Source organism: Dendrobates tinctorius, unplaced genomic scaffold (genome assembly GCF_039654945.1).
Source record: "Dendrobates tinctorius isolate UK_male_01 unplaced genomic scaffold, ASM3965494v1 ptg000086l, whole genome shotgun sequence".
Classification (NCBI taxonomy): domain Eukaryota; kingdom Metazoa; phylum Chordata; class Amphibia; order Anura; family Dendrobatidae; genus Dendrobates; species Dendrobates tinctorius.
Window position 1 is genome coordinate 43348907 of NW_027361754.1, and position 26286 is coordinate 43375192.

Sequence of the window (26286 nt, forward strand, 5' to 3'; positions counted from 1 at the left end):
GAGAAGAGAATGAAAGCGGCTTTGTTACCTGGCGCGCACACAGGCACAGGTGAGGCGAAGGAGCCCTGCAGGTTTCTGGGAGGCGTAGTTCTTCCAGCTTGTCTTTGACGTTGGCGGTTAATGAGGTCAGATGCTGGCGGAACTACAAGTCCCAGGAGGAGGAAGACTGTAAAGATGAAACTGAGCTTTCAGGTGTGAGGAGTGACTTCTCATTGCGGAGGTAAGCGACAGAAGATGCCGGGCGCTGTCAGCCAGTGTTTTATGTGGTGCTTTTCTGTCTGATTTCTCCATTACTAGTGTATGGCTCTGGGTGATTAGTGGCTGGAAGTTCTCAATCAATAAAAAAAGTGTGGACAAGAGGCACGTTCATATAAAGTGTCATATGTAGGAAAAATTGGCGTAGGTTTTCTCAGTGACAGGGCAGTTACTACAGTAACATCACTGCCGTGATAACGAAAAATTAGAAAAAAAATCACTTGTGATTTGACAGACCCTGCACTATGGGGAACCCCTGCGCAGTGAGGGACTCCTGCTTTGTGAGAAAGCCCTGTGTGGTGGGGAGCCCCCCTGTGTACTGCGAGGGACTCCTGTGCAGTGGGGAACCCCCCATGCACAGTGAAGGACCCCTGCATGCGCAGTGAGGGACTCCTGCGCAGTGGGGAACCCCACCATACACGGTGAGGGACTCCTGCGTGGTGGGGAACCCCCATGCACGGTGAGGGACCCCCTGCATGTGCAGTGAGGGACTCCTGCGCAGTGGGGAACCCCACCATACACGGTGAGGGACCCCCTGCATGTGCAGTGAGGGACTCCTGCGTGGTGGGGAACACCTCCCCCGCCCCATGCACGGTGAGGGACTCCTGCGCGGTGGGGAACCCCACCATACACGGTGAGGGACTCCTGCGTGGTGGGGAACCCCCATGCACGGTGAGGGACCCCCTGCATGTGCAGTGAGGGACTCCTGCGCAGTGGGGAACCCCACCATACACGGTGAGGGACTCCTGCGCAGTGGGGAACCCCACCATACACGGTGAGGGACCCCCTGCATGTGCAGTGAGGGACTCCGTGGTGGGGAACACCCCCCCCGCCCCATGCACGGTGAGGGACTCCTGCGCGGTGGGGAACCCCACCATACACGGTGAGGGACTCCTGCGTGGTGGGGAACCCCCATGCATGGTGAGGGACCCCCTGCATGTGCAGTGAGGGACTCCTGCATGGTGGGGAACACCCCCCCCGCCCCATGCACAGTGAGGGACTCCTGCGCGGTGGGGAACCCCACCATACACGGTGAGGGACTCCTGCGTGGTGGGGAACCCCCATGCACGGTGAGGGACCCCCTGCATGTGCAGTGAGGGACTCCTGCGCAGTGGGGAACCCCACCATACACGGTGAGGGACTCCTGCGTGGTGGGGAACCCCCATGCACGGTGAGGGACCCCCTGCATGTGCAGTGAGGGACTCCTGCGTGGTGGGGAACACCCCCGCCCCATGCACGGTGAGGGACCCCCTGCATGTGCAGTGAGGGACTCCTGCGTGGTGGGGAACACCCCCCCCCGCCCCATGCACGGTGAGGGACTCCTGCGCGGTGGGGAACACCACCATACACGGTGAGGGACTCCTGCGTGGTGGGGAACCCCCATGTGCGGTGAGGGACTCCCTGCATGTGCAGTGAGGGACTCCTGCGCGGTGGGGAACCCCCCCCCATATGCGCAGTGAGGGACTCCTGCGCGGTGGGGAACCCCCCCCCATATGCGCAGTGAGGGACTCCTGCGCGGTGGGGAACCCCCCCCCATATGCGCAGTGAGGGACTCCTGCGCGGTGGGGAACCCCCCCCCATATGCGCAGTGAGGGACTCCTGCGCGGTGGGGAACCCCCCCCCATATGCGCAGTGAGGGACTCCTGCGCGGTGGGGGGGGGGGCTATGTGCAGTGAGGGATTCCTGCGCAGTGGGGAACCCCCCCCATACACGGTGAGGGACTCCTGTGCGGTGGGGACCCCCTGCATGCGCAATGAGGGACTCCTGCATGCACAGTGAGGGACTCCTGCACTGCAGGGGTAGTGGCTCCTGCTTTGTGAAAGACCCAGGCTGTGCGGTGGTGGGAACTGTGCAGAGATAGCTGCTGTGCGGAGGAGACCCTCAATGTTCCCTCTGGCTTAGCATGCTATCGTAATTTGTTTTTAGGCCCTAACATCTACCAATTTAGCATTGGCTCTCCGTTTTCAGGCTCTCCTACTTGCGTTGACCCCAGCTGCTGCCAGTTTTGACTTCTTTTTGATATGACAGCCCCTCCATCGTGCCCATATTCTCTAATAATAAGCTTCTACTAAAGTAGAAGCTCCGTCATTGCTGGCGAGACCCGCGGATCGGCTGCCTCCTGCATGGAGGAGACGTGTGGGTTTTCCTCACTATTGGGACGTGTTGCAGATTCTGCTTGTACAATCCATCGTGTCACACTATTTCTCTATACGGGCACCGTACAAGCTCGCACTATCGCAGTGCTGGTTCCCTGACCTGTAGGAACTCCTTTATGCTATCATGTGGGACCTGTCCATGTAGTTTTACGGTCTACAAAAGAAATAAAGCTTTAGCAGAAATGTTAGTCTATGAGATGCTCGTCCTTTAAGTCTGTTGCCTCTGAAACTAAACGAGCCGGAGAAGTAAACACAATTACCATGATGAATATAATTATTCCTTCTGAGATACGCGGGTCCCATGAGAAGACGCACACCTGACGAGCCGCTTTACCTGAGAACGGGGTCACGGACTTATACTTAGATATGTGAGCAGCTGCAGAGAGATTTTGGGAAAGTGACAACTGAAAGTGCCGCCATATTGGTAATCGTCGTTTTTAAATTTTGAGCATTCAAAGGTGACCACCAATATGGCTGCATTTCCTATGTCACTTCTTGAAACCGATTCCCCATTGTGACTGTGCGGAAGTGATGCCACCTGCCTGTTCATTGCTGCGGACAGTGTGTGCCTACTACCTACACTTACGTGTGGTCACGACTCTGCTCTGAGGTGCTACTCAATGCCAGAAAGCTCCTGTAACTGAAGCCACCCATTTTACAGACGTAGATGTCTGTTCTAGGCACCACAGAAACCCGGCTGATTTTATCGCATCTTACAGGAAGGAAGTGCACAGTGACAGGACTTCCCGGCACACGTCTCGCCTCTCCGAGAGCTTTCCACCAGGTAAATGTTTTTTTGGAGATTCTGAAAAATCTGTGCTGCTTTCTCATTATGGCTCCCTAAAACCGCACCAGCCTTACCTTTTTAAAGAGTCCTTGCTATCTTTAGAAGTTATCATCTATCCACAGGATAGGTGACAACTTACTGATCAGTGGGGTCTAGTCGCCATACTCGGCTGTCTCCAGCAGTCCCATAGAAAATGAATATGGCCACCCCTCCATTCAGATATAGCTGCTCCATAGCGCCATTTTTGGGATTGATGTGGGTCCTAGCGGTCGGCCCCTCCACCATCGGCAAGTTATCTACCTATAGGATAAGTGATAACTTCTAAACATGGGATTAACCCTTTATTACGTATCAAGGGATAGGTGACCACTTGCTGATCATGGGATGTGATACCTAGGGATCCACACCAATGCCGAGGACAAGAGTAGCGTTACCTCTACTGATAGAATTTGTTGGTGAGATTGGTCAGCGTTATTTTGGCAGGGGGTGACGGTCGCTCTTAGTTATGTACATGTCTAGCCTGATACAGCATGAGTGTTGTTGAGAGAACCCGCTGGTTTAGCTCATGGTTATCCCATCTCTGTGGCCCACCAATGAATAACATACCTGAGCGCCATTTTTGTTTTCCTTTATCCTGGTGGCAGAGCTTCAGTGAGCCACAGTTACCGTCCCAGCAGGGCTGTCATAACCAGGCTCAGGATTCATGAAAGGTGAACATCTCAAGATTCCCATCTTCAATCTTCTAATATAATAATAATAATAATGTTTTTATATAGCGCTAACATATTCCGCAGCGCTTTACAGTTTTGCACACATTATCATCGCTGTTCCCAATGGGGCTCACAATCTTCCCCATCAGTATGTCTTTGAAATGTGGGAGGAAACCGGAGAACCTGGGGGAAACCCACGCAAACATGGGGAGAACATACAAACTCCTTTCAGATGTTGTCCTTGGTGGGATTTCAACCCACTGAGGGTTGAATCACTGAACCACCGTGCTAATTATCGTCTGAAAAATGTATTTGATTCTTTTACCTAGTATGCAACATATCCTAATTGGACGCAGGTCTCCTGATTCTGTATATCACCGTCAATATTTGGTCTGTGCAATTTGTCTCTTTGGAGAGGAAGAGGGCTAGAACTCTAGCACCGCCTTTTGGAATCAGCAATCCAGTCTATATTGACTTGTAGGATCACTGCTTTCAATAGGTGGCGCTATAGAGTTGTAGTCCTCTTTAAGACAATTTGCTTATTTACTTTCCTAGTGGAGCATGCATGGCCTATAAGTCTCCTCACTCTGATACTCTTGGCTTGTCACTCTCCAAAATGAGAAATGTTATCCTTAGACCCCAGTCCAGAGCCTCTCACCTAGCCAAATCAGATACCACACTTTGTACTGATGAGGGGCAATGCCCTGGAACACCATGTCTGCAAATTTAGATTCTGATTTAGCTATTATCCAAAGTCTTATTGCAAGGCTTGTTAAATGGTCGTTATTGACTTTTAGGATCACTGCTTCCAATAGGTGGTGCTATAGAGTTCTAGTCCTCTTCCTCTTTTAGACAATTTGCATATTTAATTTCCCAGAGGAGCCTGCATGGCTTATAAGTCTCCTCACTGTGACATGCCAGGCTTGTCACTCTCCACAAGGAGAAATGTTACCACGTAGACCCCATAGTTGGTCAATCAAACACAAATGTGAAGAGTTCAGCTCTTGCTAAAAGCCTAAAGGGAGTTTATAGTTCACTTCGCTCTCATCCGAAGCTTTGGTTGCAACCTTGTCCAACCCTTGCCGGACAGTATATGGCCTTTAAGGACAAAAAAGCTATAGCGTTGGTGCTGTACAGGGCAAATTCTTCCAATGTGATGTGCATAGACCTTAATATGGCACTACGAGTACACTGCCATACTGGCTCAGCCACATCAGCTGCTGGAGAAGCCCAGGACAAGGTCATGCCTGAAATGCACAAGGATAGGTGAAATCGCCGGCACGTTCAGCTGCACTCATCTGCGCACTACACAAATCCTCCTCTAGAGGGCAGTAGGAGCACCTGCATTTTTGGGCGTTCTGCTGCATAAATTACTGATCACTCTCTAGCCTAAACCCCAGCAAACTTTCCCCAGTTTTGCTGCTTTATCTAAACTTTAGCATTAGGAAATCTGTTTTGTAGTTGATAGTCCTCCCAGAAACAAGCAAAAAGAAAATAAAACAAATCCTTACATTTTGTAATCTGAAGCACAGAGGCAGATTGTCTGTAGTGTATCGGCGTATGCCGGAGAGAGGGCGTCTCTACGTGATAGCGATGTGTGCCCTTTATGTCCTCCGGTGCAGTCACTACCCAGGTGGCCCATCTCCTTGCCACTCAGAGACTGCGTGCCACCGGGATTTCCACTCCTTATTATCACTACCACTGCTACAGAAAGCACATTGATTTTTTTTCTCTTTAATGCCAGGTCCTTGCATGTGAAACACATCCAGACACTGAGAGATAACGTCCCTGGTTACGTAACAACCTGTCTGAGAAGAAAAAGAAATCACCTGTTGTGAAAATGCACAGGTAGAAAAGCTCTTGGCTCTAATTCCAAGGTGAGTAGTTGGTATATAGGGTGCCATGTAATGCTGGCTTGTGTATACGATTGCTATATTGTATGATTTTGACCCCAGTTCTCTTGTTCTAGAATGGCCGTGGCCTGCCTAGTCATCCTGGGCAGGTTTATCATGGATTCTGTGGAAGAACCGATGAACTCCTTGGTATGTATACTGATCACGAGTTGCACGCGCACATACACATTATACTGAATCCAGGGTGACCTGACACCTATATTAACAGGGGTAAACATTCAGATTGAGAAGGGGTTGTCCTAGTAGTGGACCACCCCCTTTAAGTCTGAGTCTGAAGCACTATACTCAAGTATCGAGACAAGTGCTATAGACTTTGAATGGATCTGCAGGACGCCCAGGCAACCTGATGCCTCATTTAGCTCCTCCTAGCCACGTCCTTGCAGGTTGAAGAATGGAGGATATAAGGCTCCTATTCTGGCGATCAGTGGAAGTCCTAGTGGCGGAACCTCTACGGTCTAACAGTCATCACTTATCCAGTGGTTAGACAACTAATATTGTGTGCAGCAAAATGGGATTCATCCTCTAACTGGATGTGGCGACTGTCTGCAGCAGGAGGGGATTTGTTCTCCACCTGGATGTGGCGACAGTCTGCAGCGGTACTGGATTCCTTCTCCACTTGGGTGTGGCGACTGTCTGCAGCACTAACTCATCGGAAGTTTCTATGTTTTATGAACCTCCGTTTTATAACTGTGTAGAAAAGTCAAGGGAAGACGGGTGTCATTGGTAAGACCCTCAGCCCCCCCACCTCCAAGATTCCTCCTAAGTGATGGGGCCTATAGCAGGAAGGTCTAACTAGGTTGCGTACAGCCAATCTAAACCACAGTCACATTGGGTGGAAATGGCAACACGCGGCTATGTTGTGTATTTTCACCTTACTGTGCTATGATGTACAGTAAGGTGAAACGTGACCTGGTTCCGCTGCCAAATCTGCCGCAGAAATTCTCTGCCACGTGGAGATGCAGCCTCCAGGCTTCTGTGACTCTGAACAATATGTCCATTCACTTGTCTTAAGGACATCCTAAGGTGTAGCGGCAGTAGCTGTAATAATACATATTTAGTAGCAGGTTACTAATAATAGGTTTCTCTTATATAATCTAACGAGATTCACTTTTAAGGTTAGTTATGGTCCTTTCGGGGTATAGGTTACATAAACCTGTACAGGAAAAAGTGCAAATACCGGAGTGTCAAACCACATTGTCCAGCAATAAAATACGAGGAGCCTGGAGAAAAGCAAATAAAGGCTGAACCTCTTGCCACATATGTCATGCACGGCTCAGAAAACTAAGGGGATGTTTCAATCACACGTCAGGCCTCCATGAACGAAAATATCAGGTTGAAATTCCTAATTTTTTTTTTTCTTTTGAGAACAAAATGATGTATTAATGATCAATAGAAACCAAAATGATCAAACAATTGAGATCTGGGTAACAAATAGCTCCGAAAAGTTATTTCTTCTGGGCAGCTAATAATCTGGCTCAGAAGGGCGCACGGCCCCCACGTGGCCTTATGCTCTCCTGATGATGTCTGGGCATGCTCCTTACGAGATGGTGGATGGTGTCCGGGAAGATCTCCTTCAGAACTGGATCAGGGCTTCAGTGAACACCTGGATCTCTGTGGCTCTAATTGGCATCGCCGGATAAACTGATAAAAAATGTGAGGGCCAAATAATGGCGTCAGTGCCGGCATCCTCCACGTTGGTTAATGCCAATCAAGCCACTGGGAGTGCCGGTCCCACTACAGGACATTACGTCCTCAAGGATTCTGACAGTATGGTGATGCTCCTGCTGTTGGGTGATGCCTGGCTCTCCTCATGTAACTGCCCGAGTCCTGGTGTCTGCTGCATTCTCTTTACAGCGTGGTGGAAGACACGGCAAACCTTGTGACCACGCATATGGATGTGTTGGCTGCAGGTACCGTCTTCGTGCTACCCGTAATGACTAAAGCCGGGCGTACACATTGGATGGGTATCGGCTGAACGTTGCTTCAGTCATTCGTTCAGCTAACAACCATGTCTCCTATACTTAGGAGCACTCATTCAGCCGAGCAATCGTGTTCTCTGACATGGCACCTACTAACTCGTCGGCCGGCGGCTTATCTTCAGGAGAACAATGCGATCAGTAGTCTGAAATCAAACATGTCCTATCGGCAGGTCCAATGATCAGTTGACTGGCATCGCCATACGGATTGGTCAGTTGACCCAACCTGTCGATATTGTCAGGTTCAGCTTATGTTAGCTTAATGTATATGGGGGCCTTAAGATTAATGAAGTGCGAAACTAGAGAAGAAACGGTCAGGACGAAGGAGAGGGGAATAATCTATGGCCACAACCTGCAAAACCGTTTCCTTTTTGTTGGTTGTCTTGTTTTTCCTCTCTGCTGTCATAAACGCCGGTGACTGATTCACAACCGCGTCTCCTATCCCTGCAAACTCATTAACCCTTGCACATTACAATATAACCTTGAGCTATATATTATATGCACACACAAAGGGTACGGCGGCACTCTGATAAATGAGGTGAAGAAAAGAAAGTTTATTCACCCCCAAAAATTCCTAAAGTCCACAGTGTGTTTTTATGCCGCTCGTGGTTGTGGCTGATGGCATGTCACCCCCTTTCGGACCACTGTGCCTGAATGTGTGTGCATTCAGTGTTGGACTGGGCAGCCGAGGGCCCACCTGTAACTACCTCCAGGACCCCCCTTTTCATCTACATGCAAATGTGACATTATCCTCAATCACAAATGTATATAACAATGACCTGGCTAGGTTGTTAGATGAACAAGATGCTGCCTTTATCTGCAGTGATTCACGTACTGCCCATATAAGAGGGTTGTGGCCCACTCTTGCACAGCGGCCCACCTGAGGATTCTCCTGCGGGCCAGTCCAAGACAGTTTGCTTTGCTATTGGAAAAACATGTATTCTTTCAGAAGCCGTGTGGCTCTTGTCTGTGCGCCATGACTGGTATTGCAGCTCCGTCCATTTGTGGAAACAACGTCGGGGTGCAACACAAGACACATGTGCAACTTTTTTCTGTAAGGGAGCAGCCATAGTTTTATAATCTCATGCACATGCAAACACATAATAAAAAAAATTGTATACTTTAGTTTTTGCTTTTCCTTTTTGCTTCTTTTTGTCTGTCTTTTTCGTTTTTTTTTTTTTTTTCATTTTCGTAAACTAGGCCACTAGAGAGACTTTTGATTAGCTCCAGGATTCACCGCAGTAAGTTTCATCAGCTGCTTTTCCTAATGTCTTCTACACCAGACTTGGTGTGGCCTCTTTCCCCTTTTAACCCTTACTCTTCTTTACTTGCATTAGGTCTCCTCCGACTGCTGCAGTGAGCGGCTCGTCCTAAACGACTCCTGCCCGGTGAATCAGAGGTGCAGGCCAGGTAATTGTGAGCACGTTGGCTGCCGTCCACTGTGCGCTGCCTGGTAATTGCTTTACTGTTAATGATGGGCTGTTACATAAGCTGCCATGTGCAGTGTTCATGCAGCTGATCAGCAGATTGCAATGCTACAGTAAATATGGCTAATGCTTGGATATCATTCCTCATATTGCCTCATGTTCACATTGACTATTTGATTTTGGCAGTGGCGCTTCGTAGGATAGCAGCACAGTCTGCGCCGCATGGAGACACGCTCTGCACTATTACAGCATTAATGCTGATTGTAGCGCCACTGCTTGTTTTTAGGTAGAAGCTGGTATTGCAGTTTGGCTCTTTAAGAATGAATGGTGCATTGGGGGAGGGAACTGGTTTTGGAAGAAAGCAGCAATATTTTATTTATTTTTTTTTTTTTAAATTCTGGTTGCCCCCTATAAGGCTTTCCCCCTTGGTGTACACACAGTAACAGGGGGACCCCATTATCTGGTTATAAAATGATAATGGTGTCTCCTATGCCGTGATTCCAGAACATAGTGTCGCTGTGAAGGCTGAGACCAGTTATTCTTCATGTGACCGGACGGTTGTGTCTCACAAATAGCATTTGTCCTAAATACGGTTCACGCCCTAAATCCCTGCTGAGCACGTAATCTCCAGGGCTCGCTGACTGAGGAACGGGGTGGGATTCTGCTCAGTAGGGTGGGTGCATGCAGGAAAAAAAAAACTAGAAACACAGCACGATGTCTTACCAATCAACATAAATCATATATATATATATATGAGAATGGGTCTGAGCCGCAATACCACTGTCAACCTGAAAACAGGCGTGGCGCTGGTTATGGGAGAAAGTAGCCATGTTTTTTCAAACCATGGATGCAATGCCATATAATAAAACTTTTTTTTTTTTTACACTATTTCCATATAGGCTTTATAAAACATCTGACCACAGCATTTAAAAAAAAATAATAATAATTCGAATTAAGGCTAGAGTTTACATGGATGGGATGTTTTTGGTGTTTCCTTATGGGAGATAGAGATATATGTCTATAATTTGTTAATTTTTTTTTCCAGGATGTTATCGGGTCTGGACTAATAATGGCAGCGTTTCCTGTATACAATGTACTAATGAAAGCGGCTGGGAAGCGTCTCTGAACTGGACAGCGTGCAGAGGTTGTGAGTGTCTTTGTGATATGTTTTTGGGTTTTTTCCTCTCCACCTGTAGACCCAGTCCATCATCATCATGTCGTCTGGGGTACCAAACGGTTGGTGCAGCTGTTATATTGTGTAACATGTGGCTGCAGGAGTGTCCAGCCAGACAGGAGCAGCGGCATTCAGCACCGCTGCATCACTCACGTCCTGCACTCAGACAAGTCACCTCTCGTCCACCTGACAAAGCATGCGTGTAAACCTGGTCACACTGGTTTATCACTGCCTGACTATTCCGACCAGTCGCATAATAATAGCAAGGCACAGCTTTAAAAATATAGGAATTTGTGATCTGAAGGATAAAAGGAGACTGAGTTATGTACCTGGGCATGAAGCGGTGCCAAGCCACAGATGTGCATAGGCCGTGTGCTGCAGTTTAACCTTATTCATTGTATTGGAATAGGAATCAGCTGCAATACCCAGCACAGCCATTGGGCAGAAATGGCGCTGGTCCTGGGTACATTTTTTTTTTTTTTTTTTTTCTACCTCTTTACTGTATTTTATGATCTCAGAAGTTGTCATGTCTTCAAAAATCTTGCACTTCTGGTATTGAGCTGCAAGACCACTCACAATTCATGATCGGTCACTTCAATGGAGTGCAGTTGCAGATCCAGATGCAATGCATGGTCTGGGGTCCCCACCCCAGACCATGCATTGCATCTGGATCAGTTTCTGAAAGGAAGCGGGTATTGTTTTTTTTTTTCTTTTTAATCCTGGACAACCCCTTTTAAGTCTGTCTTCACGCATGCAATCTTATAGAAATGGAGTGCGGGCGTCCACTGCTTCATTCATACGTGGGAACATCAGATCTTACTCCTAGTGCTCACCAAGGTGATAATTTTTGATTTTTGTAGCACTCCTGTGATGGGACCAATAAAGAGCTAAGGGTTGCACAGGGCAACACTGAGATTTATGTGGCCTGGGTATCTGACTCTCGTCAATTTTTTTTTTTTTCTGCTCATAATTTTTCCCCATAAACCTTGCTTCTCAATGTGATGGAGATAAATGTTCACTCTTTGCAATGCAGAGAGTGAACTGTGCAAAACATCCAATTTTTTTTTTTTTCTTTTTTAATGGAAGCGATGTATTACTTTATTTCCCCTGCGGAGGCACTGCAGATAAATTGATCACTGGTGATCCCAGCAGCAGCGCAACGCATATTTTTAAGGAGCCCTTCTATCACTAAAAAAAAGACATGAAGTGCAGAAAGCGCTTGTAATAAGGTTTCTGCATCGTGCAGTCGGGTGTACGCCACATGCTGTGCGGCTTTCATTGGTGGAGCAATGCGGGTGTAACAGGTGGGGTCGGCACTATTCCTGTATTTTCTGATCATTCGCACATCGGTATTGTCACAATGTAAATGTTTCTAGAAAATGTTTGCATATCTGAGGAACCAGTCCACCTCGCTTCATGTGAATTCTTGGCATTTATCCCATGATTCACCCATGTGCTGTAATCCTGCACGTGTGAGAAATCAACATCGCTCAACTCGTGGGTTTTTGTTTTTTTTTCAAGGACTTCAGCCATTACTATATTCAGAAAAATGTCCGAAGTCATCTGCGATTTCATGCCTTTTAATGGAGCAGAAAAAGTATCAGAAGAAAGATCTAAAACGTGACTCGCAGAGTAGCGGGAAATGCTGTTGTGGGGTCGGGGCCTGTCCCAATCACAGCAGCACATTCATAGTGGATGTAGAAGTCTGCAGTCCACACGGCAAATAATCATTGATTTGAGTGAAACCTGCAAAATATTTTAACCCATTAGGGTGGGGGGTTTTTTTGTTTTGTTTTTTTCCTATTTTTGTTTTTTTGTCAATCATTAGATATGAGGTGACAGTCCAGAATATATATATATATATATATATATATATATATATATATATCTCTTTTTCTTTTCTTGACTTAAAAAAAACAGTATTTTATATCATCTGCATCATTGAAGTTATGGACAGATTAGCTTTGTGGGGAGCTGTGTGTGTGTATGTATATGTGTGTGTATGTGTGTATAATATATATATATATTATACACACTCAGTACAGCCCAAAAGTTTGGACACACCTTCTCATTCAAAGAGTTTTCTATATTTTCATGACTATGAAAATTGTGGATTCACTCTGAAGGCATCAATGCTATGAATTAACACATGTGGAATTATATAATTAACAAAAAAGTGTGAAACAACTGAAAATATGTCTTATATTCTAGGTTCTTCAAAGTAGCCACCTTTTGCTTTGATTACTGCTTTGCACACTCTTGGTATTCTCACCACCCCCTGATGAAGGTGGTCTTTGTTGTCCTTTCTCATTCTCAGGTCCTCTACCTGAGGCCTGGGAGTTTGAGGGTTCTGCGCGGGATCTTAGTTGTTCCCAGCATTGCACTTTTCTGGACAGAGAACTCAGATGTTGCTCATGGGATCTGTTGTAGCCATTCTTCCAACTTAGGGGGTCACTGCTCCAATTTCTCCTATCACCACTGGAATCACTGTTGCCTTCACCTTCCACATCTTCTCCAGTTCTTCTTTGAGGCCCTGGTGTTTTTCCAGCTTCTCATATTCCTCCTTTCTGATGTTGCTGTCACTTGGCACTGCCACATCTATTATCATTGCTGTCTTCTGCTCCTTGTCTACTATCACAATCTCTGGTTGGTTAGCCAACACCTGCTTATCTGTATGGATCTTGAAGTCCTGCAGGATTTTAGCCATTTCATTCTCCACCACTTTTTCTGGGGTTTCCCACCTGGACTTAGGGGGACTTGGCCCATATGCTCTGCAGATGTTCCTGTATACAATTCCCACTACTTCTGTGGCATTTAGTATACGCTGTTCTTGCTTACATTTTGAATTCTGCCACTATGTGTTGGACGGTTTCTTTTCATAGTCTGCACCTTGGGTCTTGTCTTGTGTGGTAGATTCCTGCTTCTATGGAACTGGTACTTAGTGCTTGCTCTTGTGCTGCTATGATTAGTGCCTCTGTGCTGTCTCGGAATCTAGCTTTCTACAGCCATTGGTAGGATTTCTTCATGTCTGCCACCTCCATTATTTGTCGATGGTACATCCCATGCAGCGGCTTGTCTTGCCATGGATGGCACTTCATGTTCTTGTTCTTCCTTCCAGATCTGTTGTTGTTGCTACCTTAGGCTTTCTCTCAGCATCTCATCTCTTGGTGCCGTTTTTCTGATGTATTCATGGATACTCCTTGTTTCATCCGTGATGGTGGCTTGGATTCTTATCAAGCCTTGACCACCTCTGTTAGTATACAATCTTTGGGTGCTAGACTTAGGGTGGAGACCTGCATGCATTGTGAGGAGCTTTCGTGTCTTCACATCTGAAGCTTCTATCTCTTCTTTTGGCCAGCACACTATGCCAGCAGGGTATCTGATAACTGGCAGGGCATCTGTATTGATGGTGCAGATTTTATTCTTCCCATTGAGCTGGCTCTTCAGGACCTGTCTTACCCTTTTGATATTTGGATGTTGCTGCTTTTCTTGCCTCCTCATCATGGTTACCGTATCCCTGTGGGATGCCGAGGTACTTGTAGTATGTCTGTACATCTGCTATATGCCCTGCTGGTAATTCCACTCCATCAGTCTTGACTACCTTGCCTCTCTTTATTACCAACCGGCCGCACTTCTCCAGTCCGAAGGACATCCCGATGTCTTCACTGTAGATCCTTGTCAGGTGGATCGGTGAATTGATCTATTGTTCGTTTTTCGCATACAGCTTGATGTCATCCATGTAGAGGAGGTGGCTGATGGTGCTTCCTCCCTTGAACTTGTATCCATAGCCAGACTCTGTAATTATCTGATTGAGGGGGTTCAAGCCTATGCAGAACAGCAATGGGGACAATGAATCATCTTGGTATGCCGCATTTGATGGTCACTTGTGCTAGTTGTCTTGAGTTGACTTCCAGTGTTGTTCTCCATTGCCCCATTGAGTTTGAGGAAGGTTCTTAATTTCCTGTTGACATTGTAGAGAGCCAAGCATTCACAGATCGATGTGTGTGGCATTGAGTCATAGCCTTTCCTGTAGTCAATACAGGCTGTGCTGAGATTGGTCTGTCTGGATCTTGAGTCTTGAGCGACTGCTCTATCTACTAGGAGCTGGTGCTTAGAGCCTCTGGTGTTGGTCCCAATGCCTTTCTGAGCTGAATTCATGCATTGATTCATATGGTTGTGTAGCTTTGTGGCTGTGATGACTGACAGGAGTTTCCATGTTATTGTAAGGAAGGTTATTGGGTGGTAGTGGGATGGAACTGTTCCTTTATGAGGATCCTTCAAGATCAGCACTGTTCTACCTTGTGTTAGCCAGGCTGGATGGTGGCCTTCTTCAAGCAGTTGGTCCATCTGCTTTGCCATGCGTTCATGTACCACTGTTAATTTCTTTAGTCAGTAGGTGTGGATCACAGGGCTGTGGAGTCGGTAAGCCACAGTTGCGACTCCGACTCCTGGATTTTATCAGGCTCCGACTCCGGCTCCGACTCCTTCATAAATGGCCAATTCATAACAACAAATTTACTGTTGTAAAATATTAAACATCGTGCTTATTCAGTTTCTCACCATCATATAAGTAATCAGACCACTTAGAGAAAAAACTACATTTATTAGAATACAATTAGAATATAGCAAATAACTTTTATAAACTTTTCTAAACTGTAAGTAAATATGCAATAAATACTTTTATGCAGTTAATAAGAAGAAATCTATAAATTTGTCCTCAGAAAAAGTATTGCCTCTGTCAGATCCTCCTTCATGGATGCCCTCAAATCTGATCTAATTATTTTGAGAGCAGAGAACAACCTCTCTACACTCGTGTTGGTGGCAAAGCAGTAACCACTCGGGCAACATCTCTGACAATGTCAGGATACAGAGGAATCGCTTGTTGCACTGTTATTTTTGATGAACGGTCAAATTTCTCAATTTCTTTTAGTGCACATGAAATATTCTGCTGAAATGTACTGGCTGTGTTCCTTGATGGGGATGACTCTTCTTCTATGCGGGAACGCTTTGCACGGTCCTTGTGATCCAAATATTTTTCGAAATTAAATTCTTCATCAGTTGATGATGAGGGTGAAGATGTGGCAGGACGACCAAATTCTTCTTGTTCCTCCTGACTGTTCTGCAACCCTTTCATCCTTACTGCTATTTCAAACAGAGCTTCTTTTCCTTTACTTAGCTGTTGATCATCTAGAAGAATCCGATGCATTGGGTCTACATAAACAGCTGCCAAAAGAATGTTATTTTGTAATAGTAGCTCCTCTCTCCGTTTCATTGATGTAGCAATGCCACTTGCAATTAACCCTCCTCTTTGGGACAGGCGAAGCATCAGGTTCTTCCATTCCTTTAAGAAAATACCTGGAGTTAAGTCCTCTGCTTGTAATTTTTTAGTCACTGTAAATGGGTGCTCTAGCAATTTTTCCAGCTCATTCACCTGATTCCACTGACTTTCATTTAGCGTCAGTTGAGGGTTAGCCATGTCTACAAGAAAGGTTTTCAGTTCAACCAAGCGCTGAATCATTAAGTAAGTACTGCCCCATCATGTGGCTTGATCAATAATTGCCCCTTTTCCAGCACGTCTCTTCAAAATTGAGTCAACTTTAGGGGTTCTAGCAATAGTAGCCAATTTTCTCACCTTGCCAATCAGTGCAGCAGCATGTCCTTCTTGCAGACTGTCTCTTATAGCCAGCTGTAGCGTATGCACAACACAGCGCATGTGATGAATGAAAGAACATATTGACACAGTTTCAACAAGATCATCTAAACTATCATGTTGCTGTTCATCTGAAGCAACTTCAGTTTGCTCCTCAGTTACAATACTGTGTTCCTCTATTTCAAACATTTCTGTGTCTGTGGACCCAGAATGTTCTTCTAGCTGCTGGTCACCATCATTACTCTCATTCATTAGCTTAATAGTACTTATCATATTTGAAGCATTGTCAGTTACGACAGAAAGAACTTGCTCTTTTTTAAGTTCATAGTCTTGACATAGTCTTTTCCACCAAGACCTGGAGAAACTCACTGGTGTGATGAGCTTTGGTGTCTTTTACTGCCAATGTCTTGGTAACTATTTCATTTTTGTCACAAACAAATCGGACATTGATGGCAAAATAGTTCACTCTGTGACGTGTGCAGGCATCCATTTTAAGAAACAGAAAGCGTCCCTTGAGAGTTTTTTTAAGTTCTTCCTTTTGTTTAAAAGCTTCTTCGATTACTAATTTTCTAATACTCTCTCTCTCCAGAGAAACGCCAAGCTTGCGGGCCATTTCCCCATTCAGACACATAAAAGCTGGTCATGAAAATAATGAAATAGACACACTATCCTTTACAACAAGCTCTATGATCTGTTTTTTAAATGTATCTACTGTCATTGTCACAGTAACTTTGTCACTGACAAAATATCTTGCAACTGATGGCTGCAAAGTTCTCTGCTCCTTTGTTTGGCTGGAAGAGCTGGGCACTGGTTCATTGGTTTGGATGCAGTCTTTCTCATCCACTGCTTTCAGTACTTCTGGATGAAAGCGCTGTAAATGTCTCTTTAGATTAGAAGCTCTGGTAGGAGCATTTTTATCTTTGCCTGAATATGCACTCATCTTGGCTTCACAGCATTTGTTTTCGTCTGGATCATTTGTCATACACTGACAGACATAATGTTTTCTATCTTGAGTGATGGTGAAATGTTCAAATACAGCTGATTTAATGTGATGCTTCTTTGACATTCTCAGGTTTTTAATTCTGCATTCACAATCCAAAAAACAATTGTTTTTCCTAAAAACAATTGTACAAAATTATTGCCAGGTCGTACAACTGATATAGTGGTCAGTAATACTGTTATTATTCCTCATGTACTCACAGTTAACTGATGCAAAGTTTGTTGAAAGGATAATACTTCTTACAGTCTTCCTCTTCTGAGTAGCAGGCAGCTGTGAGATGCTTGGAAGACGCACACCTAGTATGATCTAGTCTAGAGGAGGAGCTTTACTACTAAGAATTTGCAACACATTTTCAGTTTCATACATTGTAAGTAGGGGGGTTGGGGCAGCATGAGGTTAACCAAGTATAAGATTAGATAAGGGCAGTGGAGAACAGTGACACACAAGAAGTAAGAAATGTCTCTATCTCCAGCAGAACTGCTTATCACTGTTGTTCATAGTTTGATAGAACATATATATTTGAGTAACATTTATAAAATTCATATGAAAGTTCAATTATGAAATATTAATACATTTTTTTTAAAGCTGGAGTCGGTACATTTCTACCGACTCCGACTCCAACCAAAACTAACTACGACTCCACGACTCCGACTCCACATCCCTGGTGGATCATGTGCCGGCCAGGTGCTGTCCAGCTCTTCATGTTCTTGACCTGCTGTTTTATGTCTGCTTCTGTAATGGTGACTGGTTCTTGCTTTAGGTGGTTGCTGTGTTTCATTCTCAGATTTTGCAGCCACAATGCCCTGGTGTTGTGTGTTTTTCCTTCTCCCCTCCAGTATTGCTCAGTCTCTGCTATTGGTGGAGATGTTGCCTTTCTGCTGCTGTTCTGTAGTTGGGAGTACACTTTGGATGGTTCTTTGGAGAATAGGGCATTTATCTTTTTGGCCTTAGCTTCTCTAGTGTATCTCCCTAGTCTTGCAGTGAGTGCTTTGAGCCTTTGTTTACCAGTCTCTAGGGCTTCAGTTGAGGTCAGGCCTTTGTACTTGTCCAGCTTGGTCTTATTCTTGATCTGTACACCCTTCTGTATTTCTGTTAGTTGTCTGACTTCCCTTCATGTCACCTTGATCTTTGTCTCCAGCCTTCTTTTCCAAGGGGGGCACATACTGTTGTTCCTGCTGGTTGTATAGCCAAGCATTTCCATGATTGCTGAGGCAGTAGCATAGATCAGTTTATTAGTTTGAGTTATGGTGGTGGTATGTATTGATTCAAGTGCTCTATTGGCATCTTCTAGCATACTGTCTGGTGGTGTTTCTTTACTGAGCCTTGGTATTGATATTTAGTTTAGATTTTATATATAGATATATTTAGATATTTTTTTTCTCCTTTTACAGTGATTCCATAATTTTTTTCCCCCTCTACTTGATGAAGATACATATGCTCTTACAGAAGTTCTCTGTGCATATGATAATAAGGACTGATCCTTAAGATAGATCAGCAATATCACGTAGGGGTCAGATAAGTGGTACCCTCGCCAGTCTGCTGGTGGCCTGATGTAAGCACTGAACGCAGTTGAACTGTGTAGTAGCCACTGCCAAGAACCTCAGATCATCTCCCGTGCAGCAGTACTACATAGGGTTGGTACCTCCACTGTCTATCAGATATCGCAAGTACCTAGAAGAGTCCTTAGGTTTATAAAATAAAGTGGGAGAATGTGTTCCACAATTTGCTAATATTACCCAAAAAAAGATAATCCGGTGGCTTGGTATTGTTAGCAACGCTGAACGCTGTCGGGTGCATCAGCTAAAACTTCTGGCGCCTCTATTTTTCCACACTGACGGTCTCCTAGTACGAGTAACCTTCCTAAATCCATATGAAAGTAAATTTACAACAAGCTCAGCATGTCAATAAATTGTATAAACGTAATTTTTTTTTATTCTGGAGATGGAGGAGCTGATGTGAAAGGGAGTCTGTTGGCACAAAATGACTGCTCCAACCAAGCACAGGTGCTCTGTGCACCCTTGTCGTGGCCCAACAGTTCAGTGCACCTTCCCACTTGTTTCCCATCGAACGCCTGTGCTTGGTTTGGACAGTCATTCTGTGCTGACAGATTCACTTTAAGGTCACAGTCACACGATCAGTATTTGGTCAGTATTTCACAACCGTATTTGTAAGCCAAATACTAATGTGAAATACTGACCAAAAACTGATCGTGTGGATGTATCCAGTTACTTGGACAGTGCTACGTAAGCAACAAAATGAAATAATCATAATGACAAATGAAGCTAAAAGCAAATGTCTCAAATCTACACCTTAATATTGGAAAAAAAAAGTACCGGTAATTATTTTAAATATTCTGATGCCGTCCGATTCCTGACTTCATTCCAGCATTATTTCTGTTTTTTTTTACCATGTGTCAGTAACCACTCAAGTATCGGAAATCCACATGAATATTAGCACAACTCCATCTGTTCCTCATCATCTGAGTAAGTGTCCACCATTTGTTTTCATGTTTGTTACTGAATATGTAGGTGTGGGGGTATGGGATGCAAAAAAGGGATCGTGGCCATTAATGAGCGCCTATAGCCTTGTATGTAGTCGATCTGATTCTGACCATTTCATCCAACCATTATGTAAAAAGTATATGTAAACGATACTTTGTAATAACTGATGGCAAATTATCTGACAAGTGATTAGCAGTGTTTGATTTCTGTTATCAGATGAAGTAGATGACTGGCTTGTCGGGGGCGATCATTCATGACTTGGAAGGGGTTTTCAGAAAAGTTGTCAAAAGTAGGAGGAGACCTTGTCAAATTAAAGAGATGCCCATTTATTTAATGGTCTTCAAATGGACCTTGGGCCACGGCTACTTCATGGATGAATGATGTGTAGGAAGATCGATCTTGTACAACCTAGATAGGTCCACCAGAGTCTTCTCCGCCATTATCTTGATAGTATCAAGCCATCGGGTTGCTGGTCGTCTTCTTTGCCTTGTTTCTTCTATTCTTCCGAACACCTTGTCCTCCTCCAGTAAATTCAGTCGCTTTAGTCTTCCCAGCTGATTCTGCAGAGATTATCTCCCATCAAATAGTTTCAAAAGATCATTTCAGCTGATATTAATCGCAGCTATCATATGCCATACATGCAAAGTCCTCATATAAGGCCTCATGGGAATCACCGAAACAGCGTAGAATTCGACAGGTAGCTTATCACTCCTTACACTTTGCATTTCCCGTCAAACCCGTTGGTTTGTGCATTAAAAAAAAGTTGGCAAAGAGATAATGATTTGCACCTTGTTTACATTGGAAACTTTTTCTCGTGTAGGGTAAATACGTTGGGAGGAGTATCATTATTTGGGGCCATCTAAAGGGACAAGAGTCTGGGGTGTTCTTGGAGACTGCAACTTATTGCATGCAAGGCCACATGGTAGGGATACATTAATCAGGAGCTTCTTCTGGAGAATGGCTTATCTAATATACTGCCCACTTTCTGAATGCAAAAAAGGACCATGACGTACCTTCGTAATGTTATTTTTAGCGCAGACAGCCTCGAATCTGGGCTATGGACGCCTGATTGATAGTGCTGTCAATATCAGAGGTTGACCCCAATTCACCCACCTCCAAAACCACTCCTCCTTTCTACAGTATATACATCAGTTTCCATATTGTAAAACATATCTCTGGACATGACTGTTTCCAACATCTGTACGTGACCTGGAAGAAAGAAGGCAAAACAAAAAATCCCGGGAACATTGTGCTACTGGGATCACTTGTAAGACCTAATGATTTACCATAACTAAGATCAATACACTTATACTGTGATATGCAAATCAGGTGAGCTATGAAGGAGCGTGAAGACAAGCTAATGCTGCCACATGTTCACTGTGCAGCCAAAACAGCCCGATCCTGGAGCTAGGATTGTCACATACTAAAAACGGGGGACCATCAAGAACTCCTCCGGGACTCCCCATCAGTTACATAAGAAGCTTCACTTTCTAATAAGTCCATCTTGTTGCTTAAATGTTACCGTATCCTCGCTAGACATGAGCAGTTCAATACGTACAGTATTGTTCTGGTCAGGTATCCAGACCGGTCTGCTGGTCTTCACCTCTTTGCTCTCCATCTTTGGCACTACTTGTACCTTCAAGGCCCCAAAATGTTATAATATCATGCTGTAGTACCTCTGGTGAGCCTACTAGGTGCTGAGACCAGGGCAGCATGAATCATTTACTTATCTCTAGACCTTGCAATTTTCCTAATGGAAAGTTGTGTATAGTTGCCCTACTGGGGTCAACTGTGACGCCTAAAATTCTGAAACACTATTGACTGCCCTACAAATTTTGCTGTAGATTGGGGACTACAGTCTATCGGGCAGTAAGTAGTGTGGGGATAAATGGGATGGAATAGTGTTTGACTGCAAAATCTGGCTACATGGGGAATGTTTCTCAGGTCTGATACTTTGCAGACCCATAGATTTGCAAAGGAGCTTTATATATCAAATTACTTAATCTTTGCTCAAAAGTTTCGGGGACAAGCCTGGGACCACTAACTGTTGGGTAAAGCACAAATTTGCTTTCAAATATGGAGCTTCACCGACAAGTGACTATGGTAAATCTAGTCTCGTTGTTCCGTCCAGGTAGTCCAGGGGTGGCGGCATCTCTCCTGCTGGGAACGCTCTTCATCAGTCTCTTCCTTGTCCTCGCCGTGGCCTCGTTTTTCTACCTCAAACGCTCGCGCATGCTGCCAGAAGTCTTCTACAGAAGGAATAAAGGTATGTGACAAGTGTCTGGTGTGAAAGACATGTTCTAGTAGATTTTGTATACACTATACTGTAAATGGAAACCTGTACTAGACTATAAAGGTATGCGGCACCAACAGTTCCTGCATTTTACCCCTAATGTACTCTCCTCAGCAAATGTCTTCTGTAGTGTAGTATTTATCCCTGGTATGTAGGGTAACTTCTTATATTAAGGGCACAGTGCTCCTCTGCAACCCCATTTATTAATCCATTGTAATAAATTTTTTTTTTTTTTTTTATGCAAACCTATACATATCTACGGCTAGAGACTACAAAAACTCGTGTCGTCATGTTTACTCATTTCCATCTGCCCTTTCTTCTACAGTATGTCGGGAGTAAGTAGAGGAGGGCTTAATGGGATGGGATACTATTTAACTGCAAAATTGGAGTGCATGGGGCATGTTTCTCAGGTCTGATACCTTGCAGACCCATAGATTGTGCATAGAAGCTTTAAATACGAAATGACTTAATCTTGGTTCAAAAGTTTCATAGACCTAGTTGGAAGTTTTATTTTTCTGTTTTTTGTATCCTTCATTTTCACCTATTTTTACCTCGGCAGGCTCTGTTTTTACGTTTCAGTGGTCTCTGAGCTTGTGAGTGAGGACTAGTTACTGCGTCTCCCACAAACGGGATGTATTCTGGTTTGGCTTTTATCCTAAGTCATGTGGCAAGGCTCGTTAAGGTGTCTGTATTGACTTTTAGGATTGCTACTTCCGTTATGTGTCACTAGAGTTCTAGTCCTCTTCCTCCCTGAAGAGACAATTTGCATATTTCCCAGAGAAGCATTGCGGTTTTAAAGGGCCTGTCACACTAATTGATATCACTATAACGTCACTGGTCTTTGTGACGTTATAGCAATATTGCTAGCGATATCGCTATGTGTGATACTTGCCTCCGACCGGCTCCCCCGCTGGTTATCGCTGATTGCGCGAGAACGTCCTGGACCGTTTCTCGTCGTCAGCTTCCTGCTGGGCTTCCTGTGGCGCCGACGCGGGCGGGAGAACGTCAGGATCGCCTCGTCTGACAGGTAAGTAACGATCCCCGACCGCTGCTCTGTCGCTGGTGAGATCTGCCTGTGTGGCAGTTCACTAGCGACCACTTAGCGATGCACCAGCGATCCTGACCGCGTCATATCGCTGGTCGGGATTGCTGGTGCATCGCTAAGTGTGACAGTACCTTAAGTCTCCTCATCTTGGCATGCTTATCTTGTCACTCTCTGCAAGGAGAAACAATACTTCTTGGATCCTGTATCCATGTAGCAAATATTCAGAAGCAGCAGCACCAGGGAGGATAGTAATTGCAGTACTGAGCAGTGTAGCTGTGAATTCATCACTAATGTGAGAGAAACCACTTCCTAGAATGCTGTAGCTTGTTTTGTAGCAAATGTTCAGAAGAAGTTGCAGCACCAAAGAGGATAGTAACGGCAGTACTGAGCAGTGTAGCTGTGCATTCAGCACTAATGTGAGAGACCACTTCCTGAAAGGCTGCAACATCTATGCCTCTCTTAGTTCCTCCCTTCTGTTTTGACTTCCTCCCAGTGTTTTGTTTTTTTTTACTCGTGGAGCAGACAATAAGCGTCACAATATGACCTTATTGCAGCATATGCTGTGATGTAGCGGCCTCATCTCCTGTGTTGTGGGGGATATCTGTCACCCTCATTGTAACTTTTGGGAAAAGACAGTGACAAATGACATAAATCATTTATATCAATCTTTTCTTTAAGATGCATAACATGACAATTGGAGCAAAGACTGTGTATGGCTGCCACGTTCCTTGTTCTCAAGACGGTCTGCAAAAGCCTTATCGGTGAAGGCTGGAATTAAGATGTAGTTTTAGAAATCCAGTAGATCCTAAGAACTATTACATTACAAGAAAATGCATTTTTGATCTGTATTGTGTCTGTGGACGTCTTCAAAGATTGTTTTATTTATGTCCAGTCCATTGGAAATCGGCAGGATGGAGCCACATGGCGGCTGTCGCCAAACCGTCGCCCAACCGTGTCGTGTCTGGGGAAAAGTCTAGGTGTAACCCAGTTATAATGGTGGTCATACAAATGCTGCACTCACTGGAAATCCAATGTCTGAATTTTAGTTTCTTCCACCCCACTATGCATATTCGATTACCACCTTACCAAAGTGTATGGCCAGATTTAGAACTGACCAGCCTGTGAATAAAAAGTCTAGAGTGTGCGTATATATAATATATATCAAATATGTATAATATAATATATTTATTTTTTTATTGTTACATTCAATATTCACAAACGGAGTTAACTTTTTTTTTCTATTTCAGCATCTATCTTACAGCCCAGTGAAATGGTAAGAAGTTTGTGAATACATATATATTTATATAGTTCTTTGGGAAATGGTTTACTATTACTTCTAACTTATTGATTTAATTCTCTACTACTTAGGCCTGTTTCACACTTCCGTTTTTTCAAATCCGTCAAAATCCGTTGGTTTCCGTAAAAAAACGGATCCGCCATTTTTTTGCAGGATCCGTTTTTGTCCCATAGCGGTTACCGCGGATCCGTCAAAAAACGGATCCGTTTTTTTAAAAACGGATCCGTCAAAAAACGGATCCGTTTTTTTAAAAACGGATCCGTTTGCATCCGTTTCCGTCAAAAAAACGGAAACGGATCCGTTTGGCGGACACAAAAACGGAAGTGTGAAACAGGCCTTATGAGCAGAGATCAACAAACCCAAGAGAGACAGAGACCCTTTTACAGCACCAACGTTCGGGCCCCCCATTGACTTCTATGGGGTTCAAGTTTTGAAAGAGTTCTGGTACCCGAACCAAACTTTGGGCTAAAGTTTGGACGAATGCGAACATTCACGGGTCCGCTCATCCCTACTCATAAGTGTCCAGTGGGCGTTCCAAATATTTCTATATACAAGCTTTCAGCGACTAATTGGCACTGCCCTTTGGGCTCTTAAGCCCAGAGTTTGCAGAGTTTTTACCATCTGAAGAACACCTATTCTAACAAATTTTTGGAGCAATTTTGTTTAAAAAAATAAATAAAAAATAAAAATATACCTGTGATGTATATGTGTGTCGTTATAGCATGGTTTCACATTTAAGAATATTTGCAGTTTTAATTTTTTTTTTTTTTTTTTTTTTTTTTTTTTTTCCTCTTCTTTTCATTCAGGCGTTGATTCCAGAACCACATCCTTCAGGTAAATCCAAAACTATATTGTGCATCCCAGAAATTGTCAGTTTGGGATGTAGAAGTGTGTAATTTGCAAAACTTGGCTGGGTGTTTTGTAGGATGATATAGAATTAAGTGACTGTGCTGGGATAAGGCGTTATCTGAGCGTGCTCGGGTCCTAACCGATTGACTTCGGAGTGCTCAAATAATGTTCGCGTCCCCGCGGCTGCACGTCTCACGGCTGTTTGACAGCCGCCATACATAGGGATTGCCTAACAAACAGGTGACCCCCTGCGGATCCATGAAACATGCAGCCTCAGGGACTTGAACATAGTATTCGAGCACACCAAAGCTAATCTGTTAGGACTCGAGCATGCTCAGATAACACTTTATCCCAGCATGTTTGCTCAACGCTAGTGAGAAATGGCACTTTGTAACCCTGCAACAAGCATCCAGCTCAGTTTTGCAATTTTTCACAAAAACAAAATTTAAGTTTTCATCAAAACAGTAGAAACGCAAATTGAAACCTAATGTGAAAAGAACCTATGGTCTTTTTAGGACGAAAACCAAGATATGTCAGACGTGAGCGAACACACAAGGCCTCGTCGGCCCCAGTGATCCTGGATTCTTCAGCCAATACCCAAGTCAGCCATGTATGATGTGCGGTCGGGGCGACAGCCGACAATCTTCCAGAATCTCCTCACTGCTCCACTGTCAAGCAGAAGAAGTGGATAATGAAGTAACGGACTCCGCTGTGAAGAAGCCGAAGAACTGATGACCTCTCAGTGACTGATATATATTTTTTTAAATTTTCAATATAATTGTGCCACGGGGAAACCGTCACTGCTCGTCCTATGTCCAAAAAAACCTGAACAATATTCTATTTTTTTTTTTTTTTTTTTAGACATACCATATGTATTTTTTTTTTCTGCACTGAATTTCTATGTAATAAGAGCAACCACAGTCTGGTGTTTTTAATGATATTTCCTTTTTTTTGTATTTTTTTAATAGTTTACAATGGCTTTAATAAATGAAGGAAAACTTTTATTTTTTATTGGGAAGGGCTTGTAGTGTTCAGGGTATGCACATTTATAAAGATGGCGATGCTCGTTGTGCAGGTAAAGCTTTGTTCACACCTTTATATTTTTGAGTAAAACTCAATGCTTCCATGTCCCCTTTTGATGTTAAAGGGGTTGTTATTTTTTAAAGATGGAGTTCATACTTGAGAAGATGGCACATGTGCCCCTAGAAGTATGCCATGCTTGACCCATTCTCCTCTCTGCCAGGCTCCGCCGG

At 44.4% G+C, this 26286-nt stretch overlaps 1 protein-coding gene across 6 annotated transcripts; it reads left to right on the forward strand.

The window, feature by feature from the left end:
* Positions 1-26044, forward strand: CUNH1orf159 (chromosome unknown C1orf159 homolog). Of its 6 annotated transcripts, none has more exons than XM_073585326.1 (11): positions 1-220; positions 3092-3195; positions 5653-5785; positions 5878-5950; positions 9135-9207; positions 10270-10368; positions 19466-19531; positions 21681-21815; positions 24135-24160; positions 24991-25018; positions 25549-26044. In XM_073585326.1, exons 4-11 carry the CDS (start codon positions 5879-5881, stop codon positions 25647-25649), a joined length of 600 nt encoding a protein of 199 aa, XP_073441427.1. In that variant the 5' UTR covers positions 1-220; positions 3092-3195; positions 5653-5785; position 5878; the 3' UTR covers positions 25650-26044. The 6 variants fall into 6 exon arrangements, with proteins under 6 accessions (XP_073441427.1, XP_073441426.1, XP_073441422.1 ...); XM_073585325.1 differs by having other exon boundaries at positions 3-220; positions 5864-5950; positions 10270-10371; XM_073585321.1 differs by having other exon boundaries at positions 6-220; positions 3079-3195; positions 10270-10371.
* The last annotated feature ends 242 nt before the right edge of the window (positions 26045-26286 follow it).